This window comes from Chanos chanos, chromosome 10 (assembly GCF_902362185.1).
Source record: "Chanos chanos chromosome 10, fChaCha1.1, whole genome shotgun sequence".
Lineage (NCBI taxonomy): Eukaryota > Metazoa > Chordata > Actinopteri > Gonorynchiformes > Chanidae > Chanos > Chanos chanos.
In genome coordinates, this window is record NC_044504.1 from 24,889,347 (window position 1) to 24,900,192 (window position 10,846).

Here is a 10,846-nt window from a genome sequence, read left to right on the forward strand (position 1 = left end):
AGACGCTGGCAGGGCAAATTAGAGACATCTTAAAGAAGGCGTGGCATGAGGAGAGAGTGAGGCTAGAGAAGGAAAGCAGGGAGCAGGAGAAAGGATGGAGGGAGCAGGAGAAAGGAGGGAGGGAGCAGGAGCAGGCTCAAATGTGTACTCTCCCCACACCAGAAAATCCACAGGGCTTGCTGATAGAGGAAACCGATGACAAGAAAAACTTGGGAACCTGTCATGAAACACTGGACAAAGAGTTGAGTCTGCTTTGAAAGAGTTTGAAGAGAAGGTGAAAGAGCTGCTGAAGGAAGGAGTGAAGATGGATGGAGAGAAAAAGAAAGAAGTGACAATAAAAAAGGCGTGCTGGTGGAGACAGCGAGAGCTTTGAGTAGTGAACAGCAGAAGATGAAGGAGAGCTGGACAGAAAGGCAGAGAGAAGACTCGAAGTGTTTGTGACGGCACTGAATCAAAGAGGGCCGTACATTACAGCCCCTCCAGAAAGAAAACCAGAAACTGAGCTCTAGAAATGAAGAACTGGAGAAAGCCTGGACTGGACTCTCTCTCTCTCTCTGCTGGCTCTCATACTTAATGATTTAAGGCATAAGTTTCCTAAAATGTGACTGATAAAATAATAACTTCCCATGGCAACCTGCTAAAGATGGCTGTGTACACTTTATACACTGTATACACTTTAGCTCACTTTACAGTAGAAATCTTAAGTAATTTATGTTTGTGTTTAGGGAGTTCCCATGGCTACGTGCCTGAGATGGCTGTTGTTTTCTTGGCTCTTCCTCAACTTCTATATTTTGTTAATTTATTTGCACTAAGTTTGACACATGATGGGGTAGATTTGTTGCTGACATTCTTCAAAGCTAAATTTCTTGTGGTATACACCTTAACTCACTGTAGTATAGAAATCTTGAATAGTTTATATCCGTGTTCTGTTGTAGCATTTAAAAAATTTACACGTTTTTTTTCTGTCACATCTGGGTTTTGGGGGGGGGGGGGGTTTCTTGCCCGCTATGAGGATTAAGTCAGGGGGTGCCATCCTGTTTTGTGTGCATGTAAAGCCCTTTAAGACTTTAAACAGTGATATTGGGCTCTAAATAAACTTGAAAATGACTGGGGTACATTGGACAGGCTTCCTCTCATCTCCACTCTTCTCTCCTCTACTCCTTGTCATTCTTCTCACTCAAGATCAGTTCTTTCCTATAAATAAAAATAATAACAAATAAAAAAAAGATAATAGAAAAAGATCTATCTATCTGTCTATCAGTCTATCTATGTATCTATAAAAATGTGTTACCTAGTTCCCTCAATGTCTTCAATGGTTTCGGGCAGACACCTGTTGCTTGTCTCAGGCAACAGACGGGCAGCCATAGCACCAATCAGAGCAGTGGAACAGAGCACCACCTGAGGTAGGTCACTCCACACATCCTCCAACAGAAGAATGAGAGGAGCCATAGATACACCCAGCCGAGCCATGAAGGAGGTATAACCCATCCCATTCTGTCTACAAAGGGGAGAAATACATTCAATTTCTATTTAAAGGGCAACATAACAACAACGACAATAATAATATTGAAGTTTAGGTTGTGAGACAGTCTCATTTGAACGTATACAGAGTATTTCAGTCACTCTTACTCAGTGTCCATCATTAAGCTGACCTGATGATGAGAATGGAATGGGCTGATTACCTAATCACGGTCGGATAGAGCTCAGAGCTGTACAACACTATTGTCCCAAAGGCAGCTGCACAGAAACCTCTGCCTAACACAGCCACTGTAGAACGAGCAATCCACTGATCTGAGAGAGAAAGAGAGAAACAGAGAAAAGAAGACAGAGACTTCTTGTTGGTTTATGGGTGTAAAACAGTTTTGATCACTGGGAATGGCTAATTTATACAGAAATCCAAGGTTTATGTTGAATATGCACGGCAGCAGAACTGACTATCAGGAGAGCAACATTATCAATTATATCAGTTATACTGATAATATCAGTAAACACGGCTCCTACACCAATAATAATATGAAATGTTGTATTTCCCCAGGAGAATCAGCCCACTCTGCATATACCATTTAAAAAAGAGAATATCACATCGAATAAAATAGTAGATGGAACATAAGACACATTGAAGGCTGCAGACCTCAGCAACAATAACAACAACAACAACAAAAAATGAAAAATATGACTTAGGCTAAAGCTTAAGGAAAGAGAATAAAAAATTTATGAGTATTACATATATATGTAAATGCACAACAACTGATTGTGTGGAGCTACTTTTGACTGTGTCCACTGATTTGTTGCCTGTACACTGATAAAAAACTTTCCTGTAAAATTACAGTAAAATACTGGCAGCTGTGGTTGCCATTGTTTTACTGTGTTTTTACAGTGTCACTACCGCAATTTATTTCTACAGTTAATTGCTGTAAAAGTTATTACAGCACTCTACTGTAGAATGTGAGGTTTACAGTGAACCAACCTAAAGCTTCAGCGAGTGCAGTGAGCTGAAGTAACGAGTGAGGAAACGTAATGGAAGTACAGAAGAATCAAAACGCAAAAACCCGGTTCAGTTTCTCGAACTGTTTGAAGGAATCGACTCACTAAAACGAATCGAACCACTACTGTTTGTGGATATACTGTTTTTTTGGTTGGATGCAACACAAATTTCTCACCTTTGGATATGAATATGTTAATCATGAGACAGACCCCAGCCAGTAGAAGAGATCCAACTTCAGTTTTCCTCCGCCCAAACCGATCAAGCAGCCAGTAGACACTGAATTTAGAGGGAATCTCGACAACGCCGTACAGAAACTGAGTCAGGTATGGATTCAAGCCAAAGCCAGTGATGTTGAAACTTATGCCATATGCAGTAGTGGCAACGCAAAGCCTGACAGAACAGAGGCCAATGAAACCAGACTGTGATACACAATCAAAGCCACAGTAAAAGTAGACTGAGTTACAGGGCGATATATACAGTAAGATGCAGAAGTCCTGTATACACCTGGTATTAAAATGCACAAGCAGTGCACCGTGTGCATCAAGCATTAATGTTTTTAATACTAGTAATTCACATAAAGGGAAGCTATTCTGAATCTGTAAAATATCAGTTAAAACAAAATAGAACTTTGACCACAGAAAACTGCGCCTGTACTCACGCATATGGTTCAGGTCACAGAGTATAGAGGGAAATGGTTCAATAAACGACACTGAAATTGTAGGCCTTTCATTATGCGTCAAAATGCAATGCGATCTCACCTTAAAATTAAGTTTATCTTTTAAACCTAATCGAATCTATACCTGTAAATAACTGTAAAAGATGAAAAAAATAAATCAAAGGGAAAACGTTGCAAAAGATAAAGAAGTTGACGAAGTTAGTGAAACATCAGCTAAAGTAAGCCAGAGCAGCAGAGGTGGGAGAAGCGAGCGGTGATAATGTTAGCACCCCCTCAACTACAAATGACGTCTTGGCTGCGATCAGCACACTGAACTTTCCCAGCGACAAGACGTTTACTGAACTTAATGCATTCCTCTCAAGTCTGAAATCTAAACTTGCCGGCATGAACACCGGGTAGTGTATAGATGCGGACGAGAATAGCATCGAAGAGCTGAAGAGACAACATGCTAATTTCGCATCTGCGTCCCTGCAGCAGCAAGCAAAGCTACATGATCGGAAGGCGCGATCTTGCCGGCAAAATATCCAGACTATTGGAATCAAAGCTAAAGATGGTAAACCGAGATCCATCGTCGCTAGGCTGCACCACCACGGATCTAGTGCCATGACTGGCCGGAGAAAGTGCCACAGGCAAATATAACGGTTCCGGGTTTTCATGTATTGATTTATTTTTTGTATGTTTGTTCTCGTTCTCCCTAAGACTTTTAAGCGAAGACCAAAAAGTGACAAAGAGCAAAATGCCCAGTAATAAGGCATGAGAGAAAAATAGCGAAGAAAGAAATACACAGATGAAACAGCAATGGCAAAAAGATTAATAGAAATCTGGAAATCTGAACCATGCTAATTACACCATAGGCTGAATGACCTGTTGTACGATCTAGAGATATTTTAATAAACGTTCACTTTAAATTTTTGGGTTGTACTGATATACACAAATGTGTGTGTGTGTGTGTGTATGTGTGTGTGTATATATATATATATATATATATATATATATATATATATATATATATATACATATATACATATATATATATATTTCACCTCACAGAATTCAACCATGCCAATGAGTGAGGAGAGGGAGAGAGAGAGAGAGAGAGCAAGGACACAGTCACAGCTCTGTGACTATATCTACAGTAAAAAGCAGTATACAACTAAAATTGAACAGATGTGAATGTATAAAATAAAACTCTATAATTTGTTGGAATCTCCACTCACCAAGCAATACCAGTGAACAAAGCAAGTCTCCTAATCTTTGGTGTTCTCACCAAATCCAGATAGGAGTACTTCCTGGTTCCTTCTTCATTCACTATGATAGACTTGAGGGTCTAAGAGAGGTACAGGGGAATGGAAGGGTGACAAGTAGTTCTGTCCAATTGACAGTTCAGTTAACAGTTCAGTTCTGTCCAACTAAGATGTTGCATTCTGCTCAGTTTTATTTGTGACCAATTTTTACAGTACACTTTCTCATAAAGCACATTTACTGAACACTAGGACAGCAAGCCTTCAAGAAGCTATAATGGCCAAGACCATCTTTCAAGGTCAGCCAAAATGTCATAAAACGCACCTGTGGTGTAATGGTGGAGATGGCTCCTTCCCTCTGGTTCATGATGGCACATTGTTTTAGGTAATGATGAGCTTTATCCAGCTGACCAGTAGCTACTAGCCACCGCGCAGACTCTGGGACCCACCTACAGGAGAAAGATATCTACTGCAGATTAACTCTTGAAAAGCAGTTTTTCTAAAATCACTATCACGAATGTGTTTAAAAAACAACGACAACTACTACTACTATTAGTAATAATAATAATGATAAGAAGAAGAATTACAATAATAATATTAATAACATACTTATACTGAAGGAAAGCCTTAGAGAGTTTACTTGGTGTCATAAAGTAAATATCTTAAAATTGTTTCATTGTCTTAGAGGAGCCTGGTGATTGCTCATGTCCTAGGTAGAGGTTACTTCAAGTGAAACTAAAGATGTGGAATTTGCCACATATGATTGGAAGGCATTGTGTGTGTGGGTGTGGATATACACGTGCATGAGGTATGAACTGACCTCCAGGAGATGATGCCCAGTGTGATGGGTAATGTGACAGCAACAGTCAGCCATCTCCAGTCTCTAACACAGTATGCTATCAGTGATAAACACATAATCCCAAACGTCCATGACAAGCTGTCAATCACCCCCACCAACTTCCTGTATTTGACATCTACCCACTCCACATCTAGGACATAGAGCAGAGAAACACACACACACACCACACATATTGAAAAAGGAATGGCATTCTTTTCTGTCTGTATGATGTAACTGCACTGTATTTTCTACAGAAATATAACATTTGATAGAAGCAGATGAGAGTAGGAGAGCAGTTCTCACTGAGAACAGTTGAGACAATGGCAATTCCTGTGATACTGAAACCAGTGAAGAATCTCAACACAGAGAACATGATGAGGGAGGAGGCAAAAGCACTAGCCAATCCAAAACCCATTCCAGAGATATATGACACCAACAACATGATCTTTCGCCCGTACCTGTGGACAAACATAGGCTCTGTATAAATGGTGGGCATTTAAAGTTTACGCTGAATGTACGGTTTATATCATTATAGGCTTTAAAAATACATAGTGTTTTAGTGTCAAGTCCAAATTTAAATGGTTTGTCACATTGTGGTACGTCTGTGCAGGTAATGCCTCTATTTATTGCGGTCTATTCTGATAAATTCTTTGTAATGTTGAGAAATGGAAAAGTACTTTGTAAATGTTTTGCAAACATTGTGATGTTTGATATTTGCTCTTTTTTCTATCAGAAATAAAAGGGTAAACCTGTCACTCAGGCTGCCAAACACAGCTGCTCCAAACATGACCCCAACAAAGAAAATGGTCGCCATGGCTTTATTCATTGCTCTCTTCTCACATACCAAATCCCACTAAGGAGAAACAGAGAGGGACAGAGTGTGTGTGTGTGAGAGAGAGAGAGAGAGAGAGAGAGAGAGAGCGAGAGAGAGAGGGAGAATGGAAGGCTTTGCACTTTTAAAGACCGACTAAAATCTTCCAACTAGGCACAATCATAGACCAAGGGCAAAGTTCACAAGTGAGATGCAAACACGTATTTTCACTCACGTGTACTCCTTCGTCCTGCCAATACACACACACACACACACACATGCAAACTTTGCTTAACATGTTGCTTAACAGCCTCTTTGATTTTTAACTGTGTACACCGTAAACGATATTTATCACTGATGAGCTGTGTGATTTTGTTTACTACTTGCTTGCTCAGTAATCTTCATTTTATTGGATCCTGTTGGGCTAAAGCATACTGTAGAAGAACGTCAGATATTTTATTTACTCCTTATCATTTACTTTCATAAATAATTAAGATTTAGGATTTGTTTTCATTTAATTATATTTTGTTCCCTAAATTTTGTAAATTCTACAAAAATAAAAAAATATTTAAATTACACTCCCAATGTGTGATAATATTAAAGAAAATCAAGCTCCAGTTATTGTCTCTTTGAGAGAGCGGTGATTTTACCTGAGAGGCCAGAGTGCTGACGAAAGTGCTGTTGTCGTAAACCCATCCATCCAGACACGCCACCGTCGGGAGGTCAGTAGAATTAGAGGAACCCGTCAAGAGCTGGAGCTGAGGCTCTGTAAACATAAGACAAGAACTCCACTTCCCATTTTTCATCACTGGAACACTGACAGCCAACCTTTGTTCCTGACTAAGGTTTCCAAAAACATCACTGACGTCCAGAGCACTGATGTCACAATGGTGAGTCGGAATAGCTGCAATGAAATTGTTCAGCAGGAAATGACATGGTATGGTGATACGACAAAAGAAATTGATGCACAAAATCATTATCTGGAACTTTCCAAAACCGTTAATCTCTAATAGAAGGTCCTCAAACTTCATCTTTAGTCTCTGAAAACTGCTACCTCACGTAAATAACTCTTGTTTCAAAAGATATTTCTCATTTCACTGGTTTTTCTACCCGTTTGGCATGGGTATTTTCGTTCTGACTTCTAACTTTTAGCTGAGGTCTATACTCTTCTCATTGTCTGTGGTGCCACTCACTCTACCCTTTACTGTGTCAGCCTCATTCTGATCGTAACAGGGTCATATACAGGGCTTTGCTTGGGTTTATGAGACTCCAAAGGTGAAGGACGGTTAATTTGTAGAAGTCTTTAAATTAACCATTAAACATACAGTGATTAGACCCTCACAGAGCTCTCAGCACTGTAGTGTGTATAAACCTGAGGTTCAAAGAGGTTTGTCAGTCATAAGGGCTCAGCCAGAGCTCCCTGAGAGAAAAATGGTGGGTACACAAAGTTTAAAGACATGAAGTTCATTGCACATTATGCTGCCTGTTTAAATTCAAGGCCCATTGAAGAACTGATATCTTGAACTATCATTAAAGTGTAAAGCAAAGAGTATGGGTCAAAATGGCTAAAAAAGAGATTATTGAGACGGTTAAAATGCAGCAGCTAAGAGGCATCACATAGGTTACACTGTGCACTTCACACTTTAAGGAGAATGCAGGGGATATTAGTTAACCACTGATATTGTTGAATAACCATTTTGATTATGAATTATCCTGTAATATTACTATATTACAGAATTGTCCATTGTTCAGGGCAAACAATGCTTTTAAGTGGACAATTATGTTAATAGGAACATAGATTTCAACTTATGGTTATGAAGCGACATTAGAAGTGCATTGCATGTTAATGTCAATAAACTAGTCCAGAAAATCAAAATTTGGCAGTCTCACTGTCCTAGCCTGGGTTCGATTCACAGTCATGTCATTCACAGCCATTCACAGTCAATAGTCATGGAAGGTAATTTTGACTGCAACTGTTACCGTCGATTCATAGAGCTGTAGTACAAGGCACATGGATGCCTCAGCTAAGGCCAGGTGAGGAAAATGTTCATGTCTCCTGTCAATGTCAGCAAAGTTCAGTCAAGATCTCCTCTAAGACATCTGGAGCGTATGAAATATGCAGACTTATAACATATCTACAAACGATTTGAAATTTTACAAAGAAATTAATCTTTGTTTAAAGTTGACAGGTGAATCACATCAAGCTCTGTGAATCATGTTTCACATGCACTTGTTTTTAAGAGACAACTGAACTCATAAAGTCCTGGTCCATTTGCATATATAAGACTTTTCCACTGAATCTGGCGTAAAGAGTCCAGTCAAGTCATTTTATCTATACAGCACATTTAAAACAACAGGAGTTGACCCTAGGTAACCAAGGTAAAACTGAGATAAAATGAACGAGTGAAAGGAAGAACACAGAAAAGGCAAGATGAAAATGATAAAAACATAAAACAAATAAAATGATGAAATCAGAAACAGGCAAGACGAAAATGAAAAATACATAAGACCAATAATCAAAATCAAAGTAGTAAAACAATAAATTAAGAAACACTGAAGAAAAACCAAGAAGAGATTAGAATCCAGTAAGAGGATGCTAAAAATAGATTAGATTAAGATAGATTAAGAGTGGACTTGACAAAATGCTTGGGGCAACCTCAGACTGAACTATAGCAAGAGAAAAAAGGTGAGTCTTTAAATTTGATTTAAAATTGTTGATGGTAGGGAGGGGCTTAATGTGGAACGGGAGACTATTCCAGAGTCTGGGGGCAGCAACAGAAAAAGCCCAGTCACCTTTGGTTTTGAGGCGTGAGTGGGGGACTGAGAGGAGTTGTGAGGATGACCTAAGAGATCTAGGGGCAGTTTATGGAATCAGAAGATCAGTAATGTATTGTGGGGATAATCCATTAAGGGGTTTAAAAACAAATAGTAAAATTTTAAAATCAATTCTGTATTTCACTGGTAACCAATGCAAATGAGCCAGAACAGGGGTGATGTGTTGTCTTTTCTTAGTTCCAGTTAAAAGTCTAGCAGCTGCATTCTGAACCATTTGTAGTCAAGACAGGGTGGCATGGGTCAACCCCATATACAGGGAACTGCAATAGTCCAGCCAAGAGGTGATGAAAGCATGGATAACTGTTTCCAGGTCCTTATGAGATAAAAATGGCTTTAATTTAGCTATGGTTCTAAGTTGATAAAAGACTTCCATTTAAACGATTACTTAAACTCTTGATGATGTGAGCTATGATTAACAGACACACTTACAGCTACACCAATCTGAGACTTCAAGAGAGAGACGCTAGCCTGCAAGTGTCTTCTTCATGAGTAAAAGAATGAATGAATGTGTGACCAACTGAATGAATCATTCATTTCTAATGGCATAAGAAATGAACATGAGAAATAAATGATTAATGACATGCCAACCTTGAGATAAAGCACTCTTACCATATCCCGTGCAGAAGGCTGGTTTTTCAAGGCTGTGATGACAAAGATGCATGGTTTAGGGAATCTGACTCACTGAGCTTAAAGCAAAGGGAGGTTCTCCACTTATACATAGAGATGATCTGCTTAATATTGTAAATGGTTTCCTCAGTATTATGACTAGCTGAATCAGATGTGTGCGTGTAGTCTTACAAAAGCCTAAACTCCATTCTACAAATACTTCAGGCGTAAGGCTACTCTGCCCCTGATCCATCCATCCATGGGCCTGCTGAGAGATTAGTGTGTAAAAATTCTGTGTTCATTCTCTAAGTTGAGGAAATCATGAAACAATTACAGCTCACACAGTAAAAATGTAGATATAATATGTTTATTTAGTTTCTTAAACTTATGTGGCACATATATGTGTACTTATATATTAATTTGACAAGCAATTGCAAGTAGAATTTCACTTTAAAACACAAAACAAATTCCAGAGAAACATTCAGGAGGAAAGGCAGGAAGAATGTACAACCCGCAGTGATCCACTGCAGAAGGTTTCTTCAGATCATACAGATGTGACTTGAAGCTTCGACAAAGGTTGCATTCGAAACCCTTCACAGTTTCTATACGTTTCCGATTCTGAGCTGGTAACACTTCAGGTATCTGCTCATTTCAGTAATGGACCTTTCAACAGAGTTCGGCAACCACTGCTACTGTTCAAGAAATGTTTAGAATGACAAGATTGGTTACAATTGTTTTCAGTGTTGAGGCTAAAACCCAGCCAAAGGCAGTATAAAAATGGATAGCAATCCAAAAACGCTTTTTGCTATTTAATGTTTTCTAACAAAAAAAAAATGTAGCATATACTATGGCAAAAGTTGGAGAAACTAAATGACCAGTTTGGAGCAATGATCCTTTTTTTGCCACTGTTGCAAATGGAATCTCAAAAAATAATAATCAGATTTAAAAACATGATGACCTATCTCACAGTCTGCTAGAATGTACCATGGAATCTAGATTCTATGTTAGAAATAAAATGACAGTATACAGGGAACAGTCCCAAAGAAAGTTCCATCACTCCAATGTGTCACAAAAACAAACCCAGAGGAGACCAAAATGTTATCTCAATGAGCAAAGCGAGCTGAACACTATCTCCTCTTCACGCACGTTTACCTTTTCTACTCTTTATTGGAAAATGAAAACATTCAAAGTTTACCCACAATGAGTGGAAAGACATGAAGAGCTTGTCCAGTGTGCACCAGTGTTGGGTTCCTGAGCTCATGTAGGACAGACACATTCACAGACTGACACACTGAGAGAGGAGAGACTCAAACTCAGCACAAAAAAGCAGGAAGAAACGTAACATTGGAAATAA

General features: G+C 39.0%; 1 protein-coding gene across 1 annotated transcript; it reads right to left on the bottom strand.

Annotated features, from left to right (window-relative positions):
• Positions 1–1,000: 1,000 nt before the first annotated feature.
• On the bottom strand, positions 1,001–7,085 carry LOC115822556 (solute carrier family 22 member 7-like). The gene is made up of 10 exons (XM_030786455.1): positions 6,702–7,085; positions 5,990–6,093; positions 5,544–5,698; positions 5,223–5,391; positions 4,728–4,851; positions 4,379–4,488; positions 2,661–2,875; positions 1,683–1,791; positions 1,292–1,498; positions 1,001–1,194 (listed from the first exon to the last, which is right to left on the bottom strand). Exons 1-10 carry the CDS (start codon positions 7,080–7,082, stop codon positions 1,155–1,157), a joined length of 1,614 nt encoding a protein of 537 aa, XP_030642315.1. The 5' UTR covers positions 7,083–7,085; the 3' UTR covers positions 1,001–1,154.
• Positions 7,086–10,846: the final 3,761 nt, after the last annotated feature.